The sequence below is a fragment of the Hippocampus zosterae genome, chromosome 8 (genome assembly GCF_025434085.1).
Source record: "Hippocampus zosterae strain Florida chromosome 8, ASM2543408v3, whole genome shotgun sequence".
NCBI lineage: Eukaryota > Metazoa > Chordata > Actinopteri > Syngnathiformes > Syngnathidae > Hippocampus > Hippocampus zosterae.
This window is the reverse complement of record NC_067458.1, coordinates 11,029,843-11,054,751: the sequence shown is the minus strand read 5'-3', so window position 1 is coordinate 11,054,751 and position 24,909 is coordinate 11,029,843. Positions and strand designations below refer to the sequence as shown.

At 41.4% G+C, this 24,909-nt stretch overlaps 1 protein-coding gene across 1 annotated transcript in view; it reads left to right on the top strand.

Moving 5' to 3' along the window:
• The window catches only part of nr5a2 (nuclear receptor subfamily 5, group A, member 2), a 64,687-nt gene that overhangs the window by 14,655 nt on the left and 25,123 nt on the right, over window positions 1-24,909 (top strand). The window contains exons 5-6 of the mRNA XM_052074567.1: window positions 17,498-17,617; window positions 20,539-20,686. Coding sequence (XP_051930527.1) covers window positions 17,498-17,617; window positions 20,539-20,686 — 268 coding nt within the window. The remainder of the gene's footprint in view (window positions 1-17,497; window positions 17,618-20,538; window positions 20,687-24,909) is intronic.

Sequence of the window (24,909 nt, the reverse complement as noted above, 5' to 3'; positions counted from 1 at the left end):
GATCAGCAATTCAGCAGCCACTCATATTTTCCTCGAACATGACACATTTTGGCTATGGGCTGCAATAACTCCTGGTCCTTTTTCACAGGGTCGTAGTCTGGGTGATTTATCTGCCCATGAGTGATTCCTCTGATCTGACTGTGCACACTCCATGTGATGTATCACTGGTTAGCATATTGACTGAAGAGTCAGAGGAGTTACAATAACAGCACATGCGATCTGAAAGCAGATCAAGACTGACTTGATCCCCGGTAGCAGCACTGATGTGTCCCAGGGTTGGTGTTCACAAAGGTACTACCATTTTTGTACCGTAGGACACTTGATTTTTACACCTTGGCAACGTAGCAGGATTTATTTATTATTATTTGTATTATTCCTGTATAAATTGTATTTTAAGGGACATCATTTGACTCTACCACAGAGAGTAACCCGGTTGACAAGCCACTTATAGGGTTTAAGTCATCTTTGGTACCATGTCATGTAGCAAACATGATGTGAGCCATTTTTCTGCATTAAATTATGCTACACGGAGCAGTATGCTGTGTTATTACAGTAATTCCTGCAATAAGGAGCGGGCAATTAGGACATTCTTATATGTCTCCATCAATGCGCTAACTGAGCTTGATTCTGTATTCAAGCCCCTAATATGCTCCCAATTCACACCGATTGTACTTCTATGACATACAAATGAAGTTGTTTGGAATACTGCTTGGAAAACATACTACCCGCTTTGCTCATTGCTACGACGTAGTACAGTTGAAAGCTAAAAATTAACACTGAAACATGTAACACTTTCTGCAAGCCACTGAATCGGTTTGAAAGTGCTTCATGTCCTAATAATAATCAAATATCAGACTTATTGTTGCAGAAACCATTGCAAATAAACCTCAGCTCTCTATATTTGAATCAAACAAAGTCCAATTTGAAAACATCCGAGAAGATCTCGAAAAATTTGTTTGGAGTTACAGATGCAACCAAATGTCCTTATCCACACCTACCTGGTTGAGACAATGTCAGTGAGGAAACGAACCAAATGAATATATTTTCCACACACAACAATGAGCCCATACGAATATTTTAAGTGCAGGTGCCACTGTGGTTTTATTTTCCTTCCAATGAAGGTCAGTATTTTTAGCGGCATGGGCTTTGGGTTTCATCAGTCGGAGCTTCGCCTCATTTTACATACTCCTGTTGTTGCAACCTTTTGTCTGGCGTAGCACGTTGCCAAAGGCTCAATGCATATTATTAGGCTGGGGGCAGTAATAAAATTACCTCCACATATTGAATGTAATTTTATTTTCAGATGGCAAATAATACATGCAATAAATTCTTTTTTTTATATATATATTTAAAGGGCAGCCAATTACAAAGTCCTTGAAAGCACATGTTGACATTCAGCATGCTGTGTGTCGCGGCTATTGACATTTTTTGGGATTTGCATTTGCATTCAGCTGGGATCCTCACTTCTGCAGTCACACACACTCATGCACACACGAATATGCGCGCACACCCACAAGGACATACTCACAGTCTAGTTGCAGGGTGTGGTTACTGCTCATCATTGTGCACTCTTTGTCCATTAATTTGAAATAATCATTTTGCACCACTATTTCCCGTCCACTTATCCTAATTCAATTAGCACAACCACTTGTGTCTGCCGCTCCCCGATTAGCTGCGGAATGTAATGTCTTTATGTTCCCCTAATGACAGCATATTGTTGGAGCATGATGGCAAATGAGCTAGGTGCCTGTTACAAAAGTAGAGAATTATGTGAGCTCAATAGAGGACAATCCTCTTCCTGAACAGAACCCCCCCCCCCCCCTCCGCCGACCCACCCCACTTCGCTGCCTCTACAGCCTCGCTTGAACTATCTTCTCTTTGGGATAGGTGGGACACGATAATTTAGCTGATGGGGGGAAAAAACCTACTCGAATAACTATTTTGTAATTTTCAAAAGGCCCATCTAAATAATTGCAAATGCTGTGCCTGCTTCTCACACAGTACACAAGGTCCTGCTTTTACTGATTAATACGTAATTGAGCATATTTCAGTATCAGTGGTGGTGAAGCTCAATGAACACAATGACTGGAGGACGGTTATTGCTTTCTCATGGCCTCTTGTGGTTGCTAATTTTGAAAGTGCTGTCTCTGTTAAGTTTTACGGATTTTGTATTTGGAATGTATTTATTGATTTATGAACAGAATTGTGTTTGAATTCATGTTTTATTTGTCTGTGATTGTGTTTACATGAGAGTGCCTAGGTGGTCACTTTCTGCCACTGGCAGTCGAAGCTCAAGGAAATTTGAAAATCACAAAGACTCACATGACCTTAGCTCTCCGCATTCACCAGATGAAAGAGGGGGTGTCCCTATTCCATTGAAATATATGGACAAATGTTTGCACTTGTCGTTTATAGAAGTTAGTTTTGATGGTGCTATCATAAGAAATCAAATTTTGAACCCACTTTTTGGTTCAAAATTTGACACGCATTAGGATCCATCTGTGCTCTTTGATGTCTCAGATAGTGACTTGTGAGGTCGGGTAGGAACCAGAAGCAGAGTATGATTCAATGTTTGTCACAGGACTTGCTGGCATGAGGTTGTAGGTAACTATATCTACACTTTCATCTCCTTTGCTCTCTTTTTTTTTCTCTCTCGCTCCGCACTCTCTCCCGCACTCACAGAGACTGCACTCGCACATTGAGCTCTCACTATTATTAGCACAGTAAGAACAAAAGAATTTCTTTGGTAATCGAGCCAAGCTCGGGGGGTGTGTACAAGATGTCTGCCAAACAAGTGTTTAAAGATTTTGTTTCCGTAAGTTTACCTCCGTCACAGGACTCTGACGCATTTAGGACATTCTGAAGATCCCTGTGATGTCCTCTTCGAGCGTGGCATGCTGCCCCTTCTCTTTCCGATAAGAAGACATTAAGATTGTCTCTTCTCAAATGTCAATTGAACATACCAACCACGAACAGTGTTTCTCAACCTTTATTGAACCAAGGTTCTCATTTTACAGTAGAAAATTTTCGTAGCACACCTCCGACCAAAAATAGCACAAAAAGTATTCATACTGATCTAATTGATAATCTTGTCTCAATTTACAAACACACAAAAAACCTGCTCTGTGAAAATATGGGCATTTTTAGTTGAACACAAATCTATTATTCTGTTCTATGAAAGGTCGATGCGCAGGTTTAATGTACCGCATGAATGTACCTCATGAAAGTATTCTCTCTGGCACTACATGACACTGCGATAGATTGATAGATAAACACAAATAGAATTTTAATTTAAAAATCATTTTTCAGGTAAATTACATTACATTGGATAGCATCCCACTACATCCCTGATTATCTCTCACGGCAATCAAAACCGGCATGAGAAATGCAGCAGTACATAAACAAAACCACAAAAAAGAAACAAAAACGCTCAGTGCATATATTGTGCACATACATACATACATACATATATATATATATACATACATATATATATATACATATATATACATTCATATATATACACACACACCAGGGTACATATTTTTGTTTCAGAACGACATGATAATATTTGACTTGAGATATAAAATTATATAATTTGAAGCTTTTAGATTTTTTTTAGAAGTCACCAAGAATTTTAAATGGCTACACTAAGTGTTAATTCATTGTAAGTGTGACTTGTGGTCTGCGTCGTGCTGGGTTTCCACTTCACTGTGCTCCATTGTGCGAGCATTACGGGATGGTTGTCCCAACACGGACAAACAGAAAACATGAAAGAGAGAATTGAAAAGGAGATGTGGGATATTGATGATTCATGTGTTTATCTCGTACCTTCGTAACTCAGTTCGCTTTTCAACACATCATCTCCCCTGCACTTTTCCTCTCCACACCTTTTAATTAAGCAGATGGGCCGCTCATTTTTGAACCATAAAGCACTTTTGTGTGCCGAGTCAACACACACTAGCCAGCAGGTAATTACTGCAACACACAAAAGAAGAAGGAGAAAGTTCTTCGAGAAATTATCCAATCATCATTTTCACATCTGCTTATTCATTTTTCAGATTACCCTGAAGAATTTCGCCTTGTCATGCCTTCAGCCGCAATAGTCTCGGCATCTTAATTATCTTGTCCCTTAGTTACAGCGAAACAGTGTCACATAAATGATGACATATGTAATTCAGTAGCATGCCACTAAATCTGTTGTGCAAAATGCGGTGAAACTTTCCACATGGTGTATATTTAGTCCATCAACCTGCTGGTAGAAATGGAAGAGGTATGATTACCTGCGACATTTCCAAATGTGACTTCACTGTTTGTCTTAATGATTTCGGGACGGTTTTTGATCCATCCTGGAACTTCTTTTTCGATTTCTTGTTCTTTTTTTGTCTGCATGCAGCAGGAATTGCAAAAGCAGAGTGGAGGCCCATTAAGTTGAGGAGCAACTGTATTAGAAATCTGGTTCCCTGAGAAAGCTCCCAGCTGAGATGGGGCGGCCATATTGGATAAACAGATGGCCGGGGAGAAGAGAGAACAGGCAACGAGAACAGAGGTGAAACAAAAAGGGGAGATGAGAGAGAGGACGCAAGTAGACAAGGCATGCAGAGAGAACACAGAGACAATGAAGAAAAGTAAAGAGGAAGTGGAGAATACACCCCCCCCCCCACACACTCACACACACACACACAGCTATGGTGAGGTTTTCTTTTGCTATAACTGTATGGAAATTAATAAGCGATGATAGCCTGATATGTGAACTTTTGGGATATCTATAACACCACACACATACATGACCAGATTCTTATTCTGCTTTGTCCGTCTTGTCACAGAGGTCACTAATGTACCAACCGCCACCCGCTCAACACCCCTGCACTTGACAAACTTCGAGCATGATGGGGTTGGCCCTTCATGTGCATTTGGCAGAGATTTGTAACCGTGACCCTGCTCCACTGAATTTAAATCATTATTCTGCAGGATACAAAGCCTGCTATATGCCCCCCCCCCCCGCCTCTAACACACTCACTTTACACAAGCCACTGATGTTTAAAAAAAAAAAAACTAGAGAGGCACCATGAGATGGGGGCAAGGAGTTACAAGATGCGAACATGACACAAAAGTAGACGAGATTTTAACAGTAATGTGAGTGGATGAGTGAGAAAGCAAGACAAAGTGAACAATTTCGGTGGAGAGAACACTTGAAGATAGAGAGATATGGCGATAAAAGTGAGGCAAGTGGCAAAAAGGGATGAGAGGGGGGACAGTGAAGGAGACGCGGAGGTGGAGAAATGATGAGAAGGCACTGTCAGAGAAGGCTTGGATGAGAGGAAGAGGGAAATGAGGAAGGGAGGAAGGTCTAGGGAGCAGGGGAGGGGGTTAAATGGGAAGATGAACAAGAGGCTGCGAGCGGCGGCGACCAAGGGCAAGAGGAGGAGGAGAGGGACTGTGGTGAAGGACAGCAGGGGGGGGGGGGTGAAAAGACGATCAGTAGGTGGAGTTCGATAGGGGGTGTAAAAAAAAAAGGGGTTGGGTGGGGACAGGTGGAAGGTTAATGGGCCTGGAGCTACTACACCAGACGCTCATGTGCTTGATATACGGCGGCGGGGACGGCGCGGGGCGTAGGCTTTCAAAGATATATTATTTCATTTGAAGAGCAGCACCATTCGGGCCACCACCCCCCACCCCCTCCTGCAGCAGCCTCCCCAACAAGCTAGCATTTGTTCAGTGATAGATGACAGGCCCCTTTGCTACTCCAACAGACACAGGAGCACTTATGTGCAGTATCCCAGTCCACGCAAACACACGCACGCCAAGCTGATGAAAGTTGTCTAAATATCTGCTGAATTTCAAAATTTTCGTCCTCCTCACACCCATCTGCCTCCCCCTCGACTAGCCGTCCTTACCACTGACTGCTTGTAGATTCTAGAGCTCCGGGTGCGATGCTATTTTAGTGGTAACAATATCTGTTTGATCAGTCAGACTGGGAAGGAACAGGAGTTTGAGCTACTTACTGTTTAGAGGAGGAAGAGCGGCGGTGAGGGGGAGGCTTTGGGGGGAAGAGGGGCTCAGTTCATTCATAAATAGTAGACCAGCGAGCAGGAGATCAAGCTCGCTTTTTCATACATCGTGTGGAACACGCTTTCATGTGTCAGCACAGGTACAAATAAAAGTAAGTGGATTGAAGGATTTGTTTTGAGGAAGCCACATTCGAACCTACAGTGACTGAGGGCTAAAGGTGGATTCTGAATGCATCCATGCTGTTCCCAGAAGAGGAAGCACATAATATGACAAGATGGCAATTGCAGCCATGTGTTGTACCTGAGATCCTCTGGGCTTTCAGTGCCCACCGTGTCTTAGATGTTCCAAGTGTGGACAGCCCAAAAGTGAACTTCCTCCTCAGTTCCCTTGATGGTTGTAGACTTAGCTTTAAGACACTGCCTCCCCAAATACTGCAATGGTCCCGTAGGTCCAACCACAAGGGACTGCTGGGGGCCGGAAGGAAGTGCAGGGAACTTGTTAAAAGGAGAGATTTAGTTTGGTCCCTCCCAGAGGACACAACAGGAGGTTTGCATGAGCAAAGTCTGTTCATCTACTTGTTGCTTTGATGAAGGATGAAAGTCAGTCATTAAAAGTATGCGGAGGTCCGCTAAATAACTAAGCCTACCTCAAAAGCATTTCCTTTCACGCTCTCATCATCTTTTGCATTTATCTACTCAATTTCTTGATTGTTTCGACACGTTACTAACAGCCCCACACTTTTTAAGAGCAGGTGCAGAGTAATCATATCTGCTGAGTCTTCTCAGACTTTACCGGACAAATTATGCTCAGTTTTAATAGAAACTGTCAGAGATCTATTCATTCATTCGATGTTTAAAACGAAGGCTACAATTGGGTAATTGCGGTTATCGTTTGCAATGGGGGAGAAATGCAGAGTGTGGGATTAAGGGTCAATAGTCTCAATATGTGGGTTACTTTATTGAGATAAATGACATTTTACGTACCAGACAATTAAAAACACAATAGCGACAAAGGAAACTCAAATCTCTCTAACGATTGAAACCAAAACAGAGAACTACTCACACAGTATGCATTTGATCCCAGTTGTATTGGATCTCACTAGACATATACAGGTTAGCTAATAAGATTTATTTTGTGTGTGTGTGTGTGTTTTCAAATTGTTGCACCACCTCAATTTGGAGAGATGCATTTTTCAACTTCCATCTCCCCCCCACTTTTCTCCAATTTAGCCGCATGCCCTCAGCGCTGCTAATGAAGTGACAAAAGAAAAGCTAAAAATGGGAGACATTTGAGCTGCAGTACTTTTTCATTTTCAGGCAAGTTAGCGCAGCTTGATTCACATTTGTGAGCACTCTGGGCGCTCGACAGGAGAAAGCAGGTCGCGTTTAAGTCTGGTTTGGGAACGATCAGGGTAAAAGCCTTTTTTATTGGCAGGTCATCTTGCTTGTTAATATGGTGACGGAGGTGACGAGACTGCACACTTGCAGTCCTGCACAGTCGCTGTCACAAGTTGGCAGTCAAATCAGCGTGTTAAGCAAGGGAGCAGTTGAAAAGAGGGGGAGGAAAGTGCCAATAAAAGGGAATGAAAGTGGATGCGAGGGTGCCGCTCCAACAAAATTAAGTCAACACTTCACCCTTTCTACCAAAGTATGAAAAAACAACTTAGTAATTCCCCTGAGCTGATAGCTGGGAGCTGTGGTAAATATACATTCATATGAATGGATTGCCTCCTACCTGAAATGCTGAAAACAATATTATTATTTTTTTGACATCATTGAGCCTATTTTTCTTCCATTTTATTCGGGATTTACTTGATTTGCTTCAAAATGATTGTGGAAAATAAATGTTTTTTTTTTCCCGAGTGTTGGTATGCATTATATATCTCTATATAGTTTTTTTTTCTTTAGAAGAATATGTACACCTGCATTGACTTCGCCAGGCAGGATTTGGCTTACCTTTCATATGAGTCTGGAATAAAGTATCATCGCTCTTTGTCCTGATTGTGGCCCTAGACAGGCAAAAAGGTTGCGTGCAGGCAGGCTGGGTATGGTATGCCATGACGGTGGCCGGCGTGGTTAAGACAACTACAAAGACAAGCGTGAAGAGGCGGCACTTTACCTCTAAATAGCCTGCGACTATTTGGTTTCGTGGAGGTCAGAGGGGCCGAGGTGTGGCTGCTGTAGCTTTATGCTGACCCTCAACCTGAAAACTAAACACACCACACATAACTATGCAAACCTGTCTGTTAATCCATCTTCCTCTTTTATGCATTTTTGCAAATGTCTTAAGAAAATGGATTTGTTTCACACTTTGAGATATTGTGGAACCCGTCCTCAACCGGGAATCCCCCATGAGGTCGGAAAAAGCTGCTAATTATTCAATTACGGGTACCGGTACATACATTTTCACTTGTGTGATCAGGAAAGTGGAGTTAATTACAGTTGTAACATCATTAGCGTAAGAGATCAGATCCACTGGTTGCATCAGAACTTTGCACAGTACTGACAGCACTTTGTCACTGAAATACAAAAAAAAAAAAAAAAAAACGCTAACAAAACAAAAATCACTGTTGGTGTCTTATGTTTCCACATTGTATGGCCGCAATTATGTGGCTGTAATCCGGCCTGCCAAGAGGTTGTGACTGTCTCTGCTTCTTTCGTCACAGAGCTGTCAACAGTTGTCCTCCAGTATCTATTTCTGATGCTTATTTGTTGCTGGTCTATTCTTGAAAGGGAGTGGGGACGCTTTGGGGCATGTGTGTGTCTTGTGTGTGTGCGTGTGTTTGGTTTTGGGGGGGCTGGCCAGGAGACAATTTGTGTTTTAGTGTACAAGCATCAACGAGTGAGACAGATGATTGAATTTACACACGAGTTCCAAAGGGGTAACATATTATGTTCCTGTTATGACTACACGCGAGAAATTTCAAAAAGGGGGCCTCACGCCAAACAACAAGCCATGGAGAAAAATGCTCCGCTATTAGACGGTGGCACAGCAAAGTAGGACAAAGACACCTGTTTCGTAGCCCCACTTTAAGCATTCCTTTCTCTGCTGCTTTTAATTTCCTTCTTTCGTTCTCGACTTCTTTAACACCACATCAGGCCATTTTATGAGTCTCACATCGTTCACTCATCCTGTCAATCTTTCTGTGCTTTTCACCCAAAATGCCAGAGTGGCAACCTTGGCACCGGCTTTGGATAAATGATTCCATACATGCAAAAAAAAAAAAAAAAGCATAGTACTAATAATGTTCTTTACTGCTCTGCGTTCTTTTCAGATTATCTAAGAGGGGCATTAAGGAAAACACTTTTCAAGCAAGGTGAAGCAATGATGAGCAATAAATCTAAATCTATGCTGAAAGGGGAATTTCTGAGAAAGGTGTTGAAAACACTCTTAAAGCTACAGAAATGAACCAGGGAGTCAGGAACAAAAACAAGAGAGCAGGGAAAACGGCTTGAAGGTAGTGAGCGAACTGTTGTCTCAATGTCCCTCAGGCCTTTAAACTCCACATGCTGCTCTACACTTAGCTTAGACTGAACTGGCGAGTGGAAAGACGCCTGTGCTCTCATCCAGATGCATTTATGTCAGCATCTGTCAGAAGACACAAGGTGATGCACTTGAGGGAGACGGAGGCCTCCATCTGCTCTTCTGTCTTGTGGTTAGGGGACTTTGTCTTGACACAGCACAAAGTATACAAATGCTTAATTAGCTCATTCGCGTGTTTAATTTGCCTATCAAGGGCTGTGATCCCTGGAGTTGAGCCACATTCGGGTCGAATATCTGCTCCAAAATCTCACCACACCTCAAAATCATCCGAAAAAAAGGAACCTCCACCAGAAAGTATCCTCATTTCAAGTCTCTGTACTTTCAAACATTTTTCCTCAGGTGTGTTCAGGCCTTTTTCTGGTCTTGGATATGCATGTCATTGATTGTGTATGAGTGGGATTGTTAAAATGCCCCGTCTCTACTCTTCTGAATAATACAAAAGAGGGGAGGGCTAAACCTTTAGCCTCCTGTCTCCGTTGTCTCCTCTTATTCCGGAGTCTTTAATGCACAAACAGCCAGGCAAGCATTATGAGGTAATTTCCCACTGTCTCTCAATGAAAGTCAATCACACACGCATGCATGCACGCACGCACACACACACACACACGTACACACACGCACATACCCACACATTTACATCCATGCACACAAATCCTCAAATCCGCCACAAGTCTCTCACTTCTGTCAAGAGCAATGGAGGGATAATAAAATGGATGCACCCTCCCCGCCCCCCCACACACACACAAATACACACTTTTAACTGACACACACACACATATACACCAACTATAACCTGCCCTGTGTCATATTCAGACCCCACCTTCCTTTCACACTCAGCTCAAACAACAATACACAATAAATCACTGCATTAATTCATATAATGATTGCAGAGTGTGAAAATCCAGTGTGGCCCAGGCTTAATGCTTATCGGCCAGTATAGATTAAGCTGTGGGTGGGTGTGCGCTTAGAGGTTCTGCTGCTGATGGATCAACCAGATTCCTACAATCAGTAGAGTCTACTCCAACTCCTTTTACCTTTCGAAGCCTTTTCTCAATGTCTGATGTTGCATGCGGTTAGTGACGGGGGGTGATCGATTGCAATGGCTGGGAGAGAGCAGGTAGCAGCACACGAATGAGCAGAATGAACACACACACACACACATATATATATATATATATATATATATATATATACACACACACACCCTAGTGAGGATCGAGCGGTTCGGAAAATGGATGGATGTATGTGTGTATCTCTCTCTCTCTCTCTCTCTCTCTCTCTCTCTCTCTCTCTCTCTCTGTCTCTCTCTCTCTCTCTCTCTCTCTCTCTGTCTCTCTCTCTCTCTCTCTCTCTCTCTCTCTCTCTCTCTCTCTCTCTCTCTCTCTCTCTCTCTCTCTCTCTCTCTCTCTCTCTCTCTCTCTCTCTCTCTATATATATATATATATATATATATATATATATATATATATATATATATATATATATATATATATACACATATATGCATGCATGTGTCTATGTATATATATTGAGTGAGGAGGTTACTTTTACTCGAAGTAGATCCCTGGGCTGCACATGTATTAGTGGTCTAATGTTCCCGTGAATAATTGATTTGGTTCTCTCTGTTTTTTTGATAATTAGTTGATAGACTCTTAGCTCTAAGCCTTACGCTTTCTAGTGCGTGGGTTTGTTTCTGGTGGGGGTAGGCGCACTCCTGAAGGTATCCTGAAAACTATTGTCTGCAAAGAAAAGAAAAGATACTTTCCTTAAGCCGTGAATTTATGTATGAACTTTCTGAAGAAATGAGAGGACTATACATAGATTTGTTTCTCATTGACTTTTTAATCTCAAGTGCTCACTCAGTTTTCTTTCGTGATATATTCAGGTATGGTTCACTTGTGTAACAACAGTATTTCAAGTCAAACTTGAGTCCATATTTGTCATTGCCAACATAGAATGATAAAAGATATGCTCTCATTTTGATATACACCGTGCTAAAATTATTATGCATGTAGGATGAAGACAAATAAATATTGCGTTTTAGCTTTACCATGGAAGTTGCATAGATGGTCTCCCGTCATCTTCGAACAATTATATCAAGTGAAAACAGGACAACTAGATTCTCAGACGACTACAGCAAGTCAAAATGTCCATATACTGTAAACCAGCTTAGTTAATTTTCCGAGGGAGAAGCTTTAATTCAGATATGTTCTCATCCCGTATTGATTTGATTTTCCTTTCATGTAGTTATGCATTAAGTCAAAATGAATAGGGAAGTTTTGGTGCTGTCGGTTATCTGTTGACATAACCAGTGGCTTTGATGAAATACTAGTTTTTTCGTCACTGTAAACCTTTACACCTTCACAAATCTATTGTTTGGGCGGTCATATTTGCATGTCACCTTACGACAGGTCCTCAGCATCAACTAGTTCTCAGTTTGCATTTTTGCAATGCACAAATTGCAACTACAGTTAGTATCCATTTGTAAGCAAATGCATTTCCTGCTGCTGCACGGGGCAAACTGAGTGAGGGGTAGAAAAGTAGGAGGAGGTGGGAAATGCCCATTCGTATGTTGTCCATTCACATGAGTGAGGATGGTGGGATATGTGTGGACAGATGAGGTGAAGTGAACGTGCTCAATCGACAGGGACCCTCTCGTTCTCAGGATCAAAGGTCACTCTGCAGACTCAATTAGCGCAGTCACCGTGGGAAATGGTCAATTTCAAAGTCTCAGTATTATCAATCAGACATTGCTGAACGAACAACGTGGCAGGCTCAGACAAATGTGCTTTGCAGTGTTGGCACACCACTAGATGCTTTACTGTACCAAAAAAAAAAAATGAAAAGGCAATTATAAAATGATGCTTTTTTTTTTTTTACAGTTTTCATGACATATTTTGTCTTCCTTGATTGCTCAGTGTATTTTCATCCATATTTTAATTTTTCTCAAATGCAAACAAGACTTCTGTCAGAATCAGAATCAGAATCACCTTTATTATCATTGTATAGCATACAACGAAATTTGGGTGCCACTCCTTAGTGCATTTCGTAAAAAACATAAAATGTCAATGTGCTGGCCTTTACTCCGGCCCCTGCCCTGACAGGTGCCACCTGCGCATTTTCCCAGCTTTCTTATCACTCCAACAGCAGTGGGATCGAACACCAAATAGACTGTATGCCTTCTTCAACAAGAGTTTGTTTTGGGGAAATTAGGACACGGAGGAGGGGGCAAAAGTTATCATTTCTCTCCATTTCAGCAGAAATCCGGGTGGATTTTATCACAACCGTTGTTGTTCTTCCCAGGGACATATAGAAATCCTGCATTTGTGTCTTTGAAAAATTGGAAAACGTCAGTTACTTAAGTGGGTGCTTCAAATGGCCCCTTTAATAGCTGCATAAATTCACCTAGCTAATGCCGAAACAAAAATAGTTATAACTTGCGGTAACTAACAAAATTCCCTGAAATGGATTGGCAGTTAAGGAATCTCCCAAAATTCCCAATGGCCACCACACTTATGGCCATGACGGTATAACTTTGAATAATAATCACAAACTATTTTTGAAAAATCCATGAGGAAATGGGTCTTGTATTATCTTTCTTGGTTTGAACCAGTGTCTCGAACGTGTTAATTAAATGGCCAAACTGGAAGCGAGTGCACAGGCACGACATCATTAAGCGTTTGCAACACTCAGAAAACAAAGGGCGGCGTTTCTAGGTGAATTAATGCGCGTTCCCAGGTGAATACGGGGACTGTTTGGCTCAAGGCGAACAGATGCTAAGATAGGACAGCACCAAAGGATGAGCAGCCCGACACACAGCAGCATTGAAGTCAGCTTCAAACCTCACCTGTAGTCCACATTGATTCCCCTCCAGAAGAGGGAGAGAAGCACTGCTTATTGTTCATGCGCATTTCAGGCAGATCAGCTCTTAGGTCTCCAAATGCTACCCCTCCCTATGTGGAAAAAAAAAAATCCTGATTCTCGCCATTCATTAACATCCACAGAAGGAGATTCCATTAATCTCTTCATGAGTCCACATCAAAAAATGGAAGCACTTATTAAAATCAGGTCCAGCTGTGTCCACTCGTTAAAAGTGGCCGCGCCGTGCGCCGCTCAACAATGCACGTGGCGCGGTCCCAAGACCAGGGCACAAGAAAGGGGCTAAATTTCTATCACCCTGGCCTGTTTTGATTTAGCACCCCGTGATAATTGCTCTACTCTTGGCAGGAGGCTATGAATAAACATGACGTGTTTCACGGAGTATTTGATTGTGCCAATTTTAATTTGGTTTAATCTGTACAGCAACGTCTGCTCCGAATCACCTTTTTTTTTCTTTTTGACCATTTCCCCTCACTTATTTTCCCATTCTTCCATTCCCAGTCAGGTTCATTCGCTCTCTCACTTCCTCCCCTTTCTTTTTCCACATCTTGAAAATCCCATTAATCCTAGCCAGTGGTTTGAACAAAACATATGGGCTAAGCGATTGATTGGAGTATTGATCCCACTCAGCTGAACGATCATCAAGGTGGTAAATTGGTTTCTTGGAGGATTTTTTAAATTTTTTTTTTATTGCTGGTCCATGCATGTAGGAGTCAGTGCTTGCATTTTCAAACATCCTACTTTAGATAGAAATGTTGAATAAGCCAAGCCTAAGAAAGTAATGCATTCCATTTGGGTGTTGAGGTCAGTTTGAAGCAATCTTTCTTGAGCTTAATTTTGCAATGAGAACCCCAAAGCTCAACATTCTTGTTTGGTATTATTCAGGGACAGATGCATATTTGGGATTTTTTGTTGTGTTTTGTTTTATTTTTAGGGCCTGAAATAAGTGGCTCTGCATCGCATTTTGCAGGTTAAAATCTGCATCTCGGACCTTGTTAAAACACATTAAATAGCAAAACTGAGAATGAAACACTGAAACAACCATCAAAAGAAAGTAGAAGAACCACTGACGGGCCCAGAATTATTCGCATGGCTCACATCACTTATCGTGGGTAGTTGTAGACCAAGGGTACATCTGTGCTACTTCCGCAGACGCATGCCACCAACAACAACTTTTTCAGTTGAGAAGTCCAAGTCAATTGAGCAGCAACAACAATAACTTCCTAGGGGTTAAGTTCAGAATAAAAAACAAAAACAAAACAGAGGTATCCATGTACAGAAATAGTAATAGTCCATACGCATAGTATGAACAACAGTTGCGGCGACCGGCTTAACTTTGCTGACATTCACTGAAACAGCAGCTACACTCCAGTGGTGGCGGCGATGGGATGGTCATCTCTGTCTTGTTGCGCCACGTCTTCAACAGTCCATTAGATATACATATAACAATCTGAAAACAATCTGTGGTGGAAAAATGATTGGACCCTGAACTGCTGCCCTGAAGTGTGTTAAATTAGCTAGCAGTCTCACACGGTCTCATATTACAAGTCGTAGGTGGGTAATTAATTTTTCAAAATGTTATGTGGAAAAACTGAGAGCCGAGAGCCACACCAACATGATAAGTCAATTGTGTTTGTCGTAATCATGAAAGCAACACAGTGGTTGCAAACATTCCATTTTATGACCGCCAAAGTCAGATACACCTGTCTAAAATTTCCATCGTCTTGCGATAAGACCTCAGCAACTAAACAAGTACTTGAAGCTTTATTACAGGAATCAAACAAACTGCGATTTGAACTTTGTGTTATTATGTTCCGATTAAATCAAAGACAGATGAGTTGTAAACAGTAACTGGCAAACGGTCAATCATGAGATAAAGTTCAGGTATGTGACTCGTCTGCATAGAAATACAAAACAAAGTGCCTGATGCAGTGTCAGTGAGTTCATATTATGTGTGGAGGCAGGGAGTAGAAATTGGAATATAGGGCTACATGAATGTTGCTCATTTGACAGAGCAAAAGGAAGAGCTTGTCAGGGAAACAGTTTGTGTGGCTGGTCCTCAAAAGGTCAGCCAAATGAACTCCAACCCCTCTGCCGCTCTTAGGGCTGTCTGTCACCAGTCTCCCTCTTACAGACGGGTGTCCCCTGCCCCTCGTCTCGGCTGCTATCACCCGCTGCCATACACTCCCTTTGATGACCCATGCTTCTTGTCAGAGAGCTTCCAGGCAGGCAGGCAGGCAGGACGCCCTTTGATGGGGACCCTAACACTTGCTAAAAGCACTGACAAGCAATGGCAGTGGTACTGGTGTTGAGCGGGGTGGCGTTTGAAGATATTGGGCGATATATGTACCCGTCCTTTGACTGACACACACACACACACACACACACACACAATTACACTAGCTTCCAGGGTCTTTGGATTTGAGGGGCAAAGAGAGTAGGATCAGCGCGTGGCTCAAAGAAACCCTGACTTTGAAGGTCTTCAATGCTCTCTGATAGTTTTAATGAAGTCATTTGAATTTCGCTTTCGTCTTCAGCGTGTGATCCCTCCAATATGGGACCATAGAATACATGTATATGGAAAGGAGAGAAGACCAGTTGTCATCAGAAACCTAATTGACGGGGGAAAAAAACTATGGCCCTACATAAACTTTTGTTATCTTCTATAAATGTATAAAATAGTACAAAAAGAGTTGTTGCTTTGATTTTTAAGTCAAGCTGTAGCATATTATGTAGCATTATCTATCTGACTGAGAAGAAGAAGCCCAATATACAGTAGCTCAGACTGATCACTTGTCAATCACAGGACTGACACAATCACACTTGCATTCACATCCAATCAAAAAAATTGATCAAGGATTTGGGTAACACCCTGAAATGGTTGCCAGCACATATAGACGAAGAACCATTTCCACTCACAATCACACCTAAGGAAAATTCAGAGTGCTCCATTAGCCCACCTTGCATGTTTTTGGAATGTGGAAGGAAATCAGAGCACCTGAAGAAAACCTACACAGGCACATGGATAACATGCAAACTCTACACGAGAAGGCTGAACCTCTATCCTCTGAGTTGGATGTGCTAACCAGTCGTCAACCATAATCAACATTAGACTCCAGAGTTGGCAGTCTTACAGTGATGTTTTATTTCCCTAAGACGATAAAATATGTGCTGCCTTACAAATGCAACCAAATTCAGTTCAACATTTTGATCCCTGCGCAAGTTTCTCGTCACACAGGTACAAGAACACATTCCTTTTCATGGTACCCACACTTGCACCTGCTTCTTTGGCCAGCCTTTAACATTGATCCACATTCCTCACCATTCTCACTGTCATTTATACTAATGAAGATCAAGTTCTCACATACTGTTGTCAAAGTCAAAGTCAAAGACAAACTACTGACAAAGAATAACTTTACCCAAGGTGACATTATTTCTAATTATATAACATATGGGAATGTTTGTTGATGCAAAAAAAAAAAAGACAGACATTTTCCTCATTCCTTTTTTTCCCCAATACGGACTTTTTTGTTTGAGTCTCTCAATTGGGTGTAATGATTAACATGGCCAGTCATGGGAAGAGGCTAGCTGTTACAAAGGAAGATGTTGTTTTGGGGCACTGTTTGACCTGACCTGCTTCCAAAGCTCACCTTGCAGGCCCATGGGAGCCAGCGCCTGCAATTCAGCAGGCGTAAATGTTTTAATCATTGGAGCCAGAAACTGTTGACAAAGGGGCAAACACAGAAACCTGCACCAAAACCTGGTAAAGGGGCACGCAATCACACAACAGAAAGGAATGTGGAAAGATTCATATGAGAACACTTTGGACTGTTGCATGTGCAGGGGACCTTCGGGAAAGATTGAAATAAACAATATGAAAGTATGAAAGTAATCAATATCAGTCAGCCTGTGCAACGTGAGAGCAAGTCTCTCACTATAAGAGCTGATTGGGATACAGGATGCTCAAACATTCTTTTTCTTCTAAAATTATGGCACTACTCCCAAAAGACTCAATAATATTTGTACTGGAAACTGATGGGCTTTTGTTAATATTCCTAACCAGGTTGACGATCAGATGAAGCTTCTGCAGAACTGTTGGAGTGAACTCCTCATCCTCGACCATGTCTTTAGGCAAGTGGTGCACGCCAAGGAGGGCTCCATTTTATTGGTCACTGGCCAGCAGGTGAGTTTTTGCAAAGTAGAGTCTGAAAAAGATCAATTTCTTCAACGTACAACTATGGGTTATGAAAGATTATATAAGTACTATTGTTTAAGCAAGAGGAGAACATGAATGTGAATGTGGCAGAAGCAATGACTTGAGAAGTGATGATGAGGTGAAGATGTTGACACGGTTTAAAGAGATTGCATCCATTAGGATAAGGAGGACGAGAGATTGGTAGTCATTTGCAGTCAGTTGCAGGATGGCTATTTCATTTGCATACCTTGGTCAATGCGAACCTGCTATTGGAGGAGGTATGCGTTTTCGTGTGTGCGTGAAAGATTTGAATGAATTCATTGTCTCCTATTATTGTCTCCCTGGCAAGAAATGACAGCAGTGCCATATCGCCAGAGTGATTTGGTATTTTCACAGATTCATGTAGCTTGGTACTGTTAGAAACAGGTGTTTTGTGCCGTTGTGGTCGAGAACAGCGCTGACTTGCTTCACAGCCACTTAAAATCGGTGCACAGTCCTTCCAGACATGGCAAAAGAAAAAAAAAAGATTTTGGCTTGCAGGAGGTAAGCATGCAAAGTACATTTGTAAAGGAGCTGCAGACATCCATGGGCCAAAATCACCTAAAGCTGGCCAGGGCAATCACAGATCTCAGCTGTGAAGTGGGCACTTCAAGACCACATTCCAACTTCAATTACAGACTGTCCCCAACCAGCTCCAATAGCGATGCTGCGGCAAGGCATGTGAGTTTAAAAATGTAATAATGTTCATAATCGTAATGATACGTTCAATGAATTGATCTGAACAATGATTCAAAAGGATATGATGCATGCTGATGTCATATTCATGAATAAAAAATTATGACATCCATCACACACGTCCGCGGAGCGCACAATCTGTCTGCCTACACCTCGATCAAATTTACCCCCTGCACCAAAACTTGGACCTGGTTCTTGCAGCTACAAAAAATAGTCTACTTTCAGCCACCAATTAATCAGCTCTGCCAGCGGCATTGAAAAGAAAATGCCCTTGGTGCACCGGAACGCCCAGCATGGTGCAGGGCCGTGTGCCAAATTCCTATACATGCTAACCGAAGTGTACATGGCACGAAACTCAAGTTGCGCCAACTTTCACGCTTCAGCGCACTTAAGCTCAAACCAAAGTGAACATGAATGCAATGTCACTCTTAGGGTCATCAACCAAAGGGGCATCTGTGTTTTTAAAGAAGGCGAGTTCTTTTTCCTGTCATAGGCTCAAACATGAAATGATAAAATGACAAATGGGCTGAGCTGTTGAATGCCAAATCAAGGCCTCACAGAATCGAAACCATTTTCCAATGCGATGACAAGGATATTTTGACAGTCCAATACTGCTGGTGTCCATGAAATTCAAATGACAAATATTTAAATTAAAAAAAATGTCAAGAAAGTTTTACAAAAGAAAGGGAAAAAAATTATATGAGCAGCTGCATTAATTTGCTTTGAACGCTCCCATAACGCAAACACCCTTCAAATCAGTCACATTGTGTTTCAGGATGGATTCAAATCTTAACGATTTAATTTTATTTATCCAGCATGTCTCTACAAGAGGAATACTAAAGTAGGATTGATTGTCTGATTGATATGCAGGTCACTTGGGTTAGTGCTAAGTCTGCTATAGTGGTGTGATCGTGTTTTCCCCTCTCTTTGTACTTCAGGCCAGGAGGCAATAACCGAAGGCATCACCATCAACAGTCCAATCCTTCAATGAAGTTATTTCATGCACAGTTGATTTTATGTAAATTGATTGACACTTTGGAAAGGGGGCCACGTCTGCCTCTCACTTGAGCCATAACTCTCTCTTCTATGAATGGGAAGAAGAAAAGGAAGCACAAAAGCAGTTAGGAAAAGAAAGGGGCAGAAAAAATAAATGTGCTTTAGGGAATGGAGCACATATACTCTTACAATAAGACATCATTGGTCCAAGAGGGATATGATGGCTTTGGCATCTACACTCTGAATATGCCTGTACCATTTTGGCTCTGTTACCTTGGACTCTAATAATTAGGATTTCAGCAGTGCAGACTGGACTTTTAATGACACTAATAACAACTAATTCTTGCTGCTTACCAGCTCTACAAACAGAAGAGGAAACATAGACTTTCACTCAACATTTTCCGAGTACATTCAATGTCAGTCCTCCTACTTTTTCAATAAATATGTTTGAATTTCCCTCTGTGTTGTAATTGTACTTTGTAAATGGAAGCACACACATACCGTCCTGTAGGGTAGACAGACATCAAGCTTTCCCTAGAAATGCTTGCACAGTCAATTATTATAATAACGTCAATAAATATAAACATTTTATGTGTTGCTGTTTGTAGTGAGTGACAGCTAAGGATTTGCCTCCCAGACAAAAGTGTTGTGGCTCTCGATATCTATCTATCTATCTATCTATCTATCTATCTATCTATCTATCTATCTATCTATCTATCTATCTATCTATCTATCTATCTATCTATCTATCTATCTATCTATCTATCTATCTATCTATCTATCTATCTATCTATCTATCTATCTATCTATCTATCTATCTATCTATCTATCTATCTATCTATCTATCTATCTATCTATCTATCTATCTATCTATCTATCTATCTATCTGACATCTTTAATCAATGTAAGCAAAATGTTCCCTCTCCCTACCCAGTGTTTTCCTTTCTGAATTCTGACTGTAAATTTCCCCATTGCGGTACAAATAAAGGATATCTTAAACTTAAAATAGTTTTATCGACAGTTCTAACATGAAAGAATAAAGGCAGCCAGCAAGAGGATCTTTTAAGATAGGATAAGATAAGATAAGATTTCTTTGTCACCACTTCTTGTTTTACTCTTATCAGTTCTTGTCAAAAACCCACACATCAATTCAAATCACGTTGTCTTTCTTTTTGCAGGTAGACTATGCAGTGATCGCATCGCAAGCCGGGGCCACCCTCAATAATCTCTTGAGCCACGCCCAGGACCTGGTGGCGAAATTGCGTTCTTTGCAAATGGACCAACGGGAGTTTGTCTGTCTGAAATTCTTGGTCCTCTTCAGTCTTGGTGAGTCCAAACAGAGAGTATTTGGGAGTGTGATGATATATGAGAGGAAAAACCTTCACAAGCTTGCATGGCAATGATTGAATAATGCACAATGGGGGTACCTTAACTTTGTTTGGTTGCTATAAATGTATTTCTACAACTGAGATTGTTGTTGCCATGCTTTTTTCTTTTCTTTTTTTTTTTGCTCCCTGTTTCCACTGTTGGAAACAATTTCTGGTTGTGACTGAAACCTGACTGCAAATTCACCATGAAACATCCTGGATAAAATGTTGGAATCAGAGGTCAAGTAATTGGTAAAAGGTGTGACTAGTGAGGGGTGACAGTTTATTGTAACGGCAAATGAATGGGAAGGGAACAGAAAATGTAGTCAGTGATATAGAGGTGAAGGGATGAATTTTAATAGATTAACTTCAGAGTCACCTTAGTGATGTGTGTGTGTGTGTGTGTGTGTGTGTGCGTGTGTGTGTGTTTATAGTCTTGTGTTAGAAATACAGATCAGTCTCTTGTCAATGCCTGTCAGTTTAGACCATGGATAACGACTTTGAGAACACACAAGCACACACATGCACACACACGCGCGCACACACATACACATACACACACACACACAATACAAATTGTATATGTTTCGTTCTTTTGCCTAAAAACAAAGAATCGGTACTAATGAACTGCTGCTTGGATTACATCTCACTGGATTAATGTGGAGCTATGGACTTGGAGGAATTCAGAGGTGCCTTAGAGAACGCGTGTGTGCATGTGTGTTATTTGTGTGTGCGAGTCGGTTTTGTTCGGCATGTGTCTTCACGTGGCATAGGGTTTTCTGGGGCTCAGGGTCTAAATAATTTGGCAGGAACATCATCCATAATGAAAGACTGACCTCAGGGATGTGTATAGCCCCCGGCAGTGCCTGTTTTCTAGCATTGCCCGAGTCTCCCACATAAGAATCCCGACACAGGTGGCGTTGCATTTGCTGGGGATCTCTGCGGTGGAAATGGTGGTGCTTGGACTCAGCAATGCAAAGCCTGGAGATTTAGCATTGATTCACACTGCAGCTGAGCAGAGGTGTGTGATTGATAGGCTGATCTGAATATATGTAAGGGAATGAGAAAGCAAATGCTCACAGAACGGGCTTACACACTGCCAGCAGCACCGATTAATAAGGATGTAGCTAAATGAGGCTTGAAAGTAGATTTGCCTTGACCTCCGAGCGTCAAAATGAGTTCTAAAGAGGGATGAGATTTATTTAATGGACAATGAAATTCAGCAAGAATCAATATGAATTAAACAAACGCCCAGGTATCATTTCACCCCCACCCCTTTTTTTTAAACATGAATTATAAAATCATTATATATTATATATTATCATAATATCCAGAAGATCAAGGATTATGGACACATTCTTACAGCGTGCAATTCATCTTAACCCTGGAGAATCCACAGGGTCAGATTTGGCCCCAAAAATTATGCTACTCAAATGCTAACCTTAAATCCCAAATGGTCAAATCTGGCCCTAATCCTAAATAAGGATTAAAGCATTAAATATTTGAAAAAAACACATATTTCGGTGTTCGGTGATCTAAAATTCATAATTTTCCAAAGAAGAAAAGGGTTCTTGGGTTCTCCAGGCTTAAATTGGTGAAATCAGTTTGACTGGCAAATTGGATTCAAGAAGTGTACTTTGTACACTTTGTACTTTGTACTCCCACCCTTTCGTTAGAATGACAATCGATGCGCCGGAGCACGCCGGTTTCACGGGGGCTGGTTGCTTGCTCTAGAATGGCCGGCGCACCAGATCATGACCTTGGTGGCGACGTTGGGGTAGTTTTTCAGCGAATTAATTAACCCCACAAGTTCTGCAACTTGCTCACAGACACATTTTCAGAAATAGGCAGATAACTAAAGATTACTTGGTTTAATTTCACACTTGTTGTGGGCAGGCACTCCGGAGACACAACTGTTATATGTGGGTGTGTCCATGAACATGTAAAATTTGCTGTTGACCAATTTTGGATTATTGCGCCCTGCCTGATAACACCAATTTTGTAAGTTTGGTGTAGTTGTAGTTTTCTGTGGTGCGTTTAGCTGTGCTTTTGGTCCCACAGATGATTATATAAGACAAACTGTCCCCATTCTGGATATAATAATAGAAATGCTTTACAAATTTTCTGTGCCTGTACCTTGACTTTTTCCACTATTTCTCATATTGGCTGGGCGGTCAGTCAGTCACAGCCCTGACAAGAGAACTCTTAGTTAAGTCTCTTGCCGATAAAGACAGAAAGATATAGATGTCACTCCAGCTGAGAGAATCCGTGTCCAGATGTGAGTTTGGCTGTCTTTTTATTTTATTTTTTCCGGTCTTGGTATTATTTTCTCACTGTCTCACTTTATCCATCTCCTACCGTGGCATCCTCTCTATCTGCTGTCATTCTTTCCTCGTGTCAAGTGAAGGCTTTTGCCCTCTATCAAGAGGGAGATGATCACTCTACTAGCATTGATCTCGGTGTGTGAAGCTGTGAGCAATGGCCATGTGTGTGCTTGTATGTGCGGCAGTAAAGTCATGACCATTAAAGCTCAAGAGAGACAGAGCACAGCCCAGGTCACAGTTCGGTAAATAATTACTACTAGTAGTCTGTGACAGAATACTGTTAATGGGTCTTTGATTTCCTTTTAAAAGGCTTAAGTGCTTAATAGAAATACTGCCTAGCTGCTGCTTTATATGATCATCAAGTGACAGTTAAGCACAGAAGTGACATGTGGTCTTTAAATAAAAAAGGAGGTCTATTTCGTTCTGTTCCAGTAGTTTACAATTAAAACTATATAAGATGCGGATTGCTTTGTGAGTTCTGCAATGCTTTCCTGTTCAACGATTACATTATAATGAGTGGGGAGGCAGGACTGAGGGAAGCAAAAAGGCAAAAAACAAAAAACAAAAAAACATCACTTATAAATTTTCACAAGTGTGGTGTTTGATGTAAATTCCCTCAGCCAGAGGCAGACAGCCCTCATATTGGCAATGCACTTGCAGGCTCAGAGGTCAGAGTCTGCTCTGCCAACAAACGACTGGGCTCTGCGGGTCGGACCACGTCAGGTCTAATTGGGTGAGACGTGCACTGCCAGTCCTCGTCAGCTGGGAGGAGAACCAGAGGAGCTGTCAATGCTGTGCTGAGTGCTAAAAGCTCCCAGCAGAGAAGTGAGATTTGTGGACACAACTTAGAATAATGCTCCCAAATTGGAGTGTTTAGGCGCAACACCCCCTCCCCCAAAAGTTGACAGAGGTAAAATTATTTGGAAGTCTACTGATAATGGTGCACTCTTGGACTCCTAAGTCATTATTTTTGCATTTCATACCCAGCCTTGAATACCAAGTCTTACCCTTTTGCAAGTTGAAAGAAGCTACACATGCCTGAACAAAAACAACCCGTTCAATTTTCAATGTGTGCATTATTTGATTCTACTTTGCATTGATATAGAACTACTCCATAATTTTTAGAGCTCAATAATATGATAGTTAACATCGTTGTAAATTAATACATCGCTGACATTGTCAGTGAAAACTAAATTTTAAAAAAAACATATTTTTGATACCTCTAATAGTTCATCAAAATAGGCTGCAGTGATTGCAAATGCGTAAGCTTAAACTGAGGTTAGGTATGTGGTTCAAGACAGTAGCTGCACAATGTACCAATGAATGTATTACACAAAAATATTTTACTCCATGATTAACAATTCAATTGGTTATCGATTCAGTCATCACTTACTTACTTGTCCTCCAATTTAATGCAAGATAAAATTATTAATTTTTTAAAATTCCTACTTCAGTCACGGCTCCCTCGTTTTTTGTCAACAGGGACATCTTGACTTTATCAGTCAATGAAGCACTGCAGACGAGAAGACAAACATGGTAAATGTGACTGACCTTGATAAAACAGTGCACTTTCACCATTTCACGTCATGTCTGTCGAAATAGTGAGCAAGAGGCAAAACAGTCCCACTCAGGTGAATTCCAATTCAGCAACATCCGAGCTGCTCGGAATTAATCTGCTGATCCCTGATAAGGTTGTTCATAAACCACATCCCAACCTCCGTTCCCCATACGCCCGGCAAATATTCATTTCCTGAAATGAACTGAATCATTTGAATTTGTCAGGACATTGATCAACATAAGAAGACGGCAACCGTTCAATATTTACCCCCGCTGGGACCAATGTAAGATGGACCCTGAA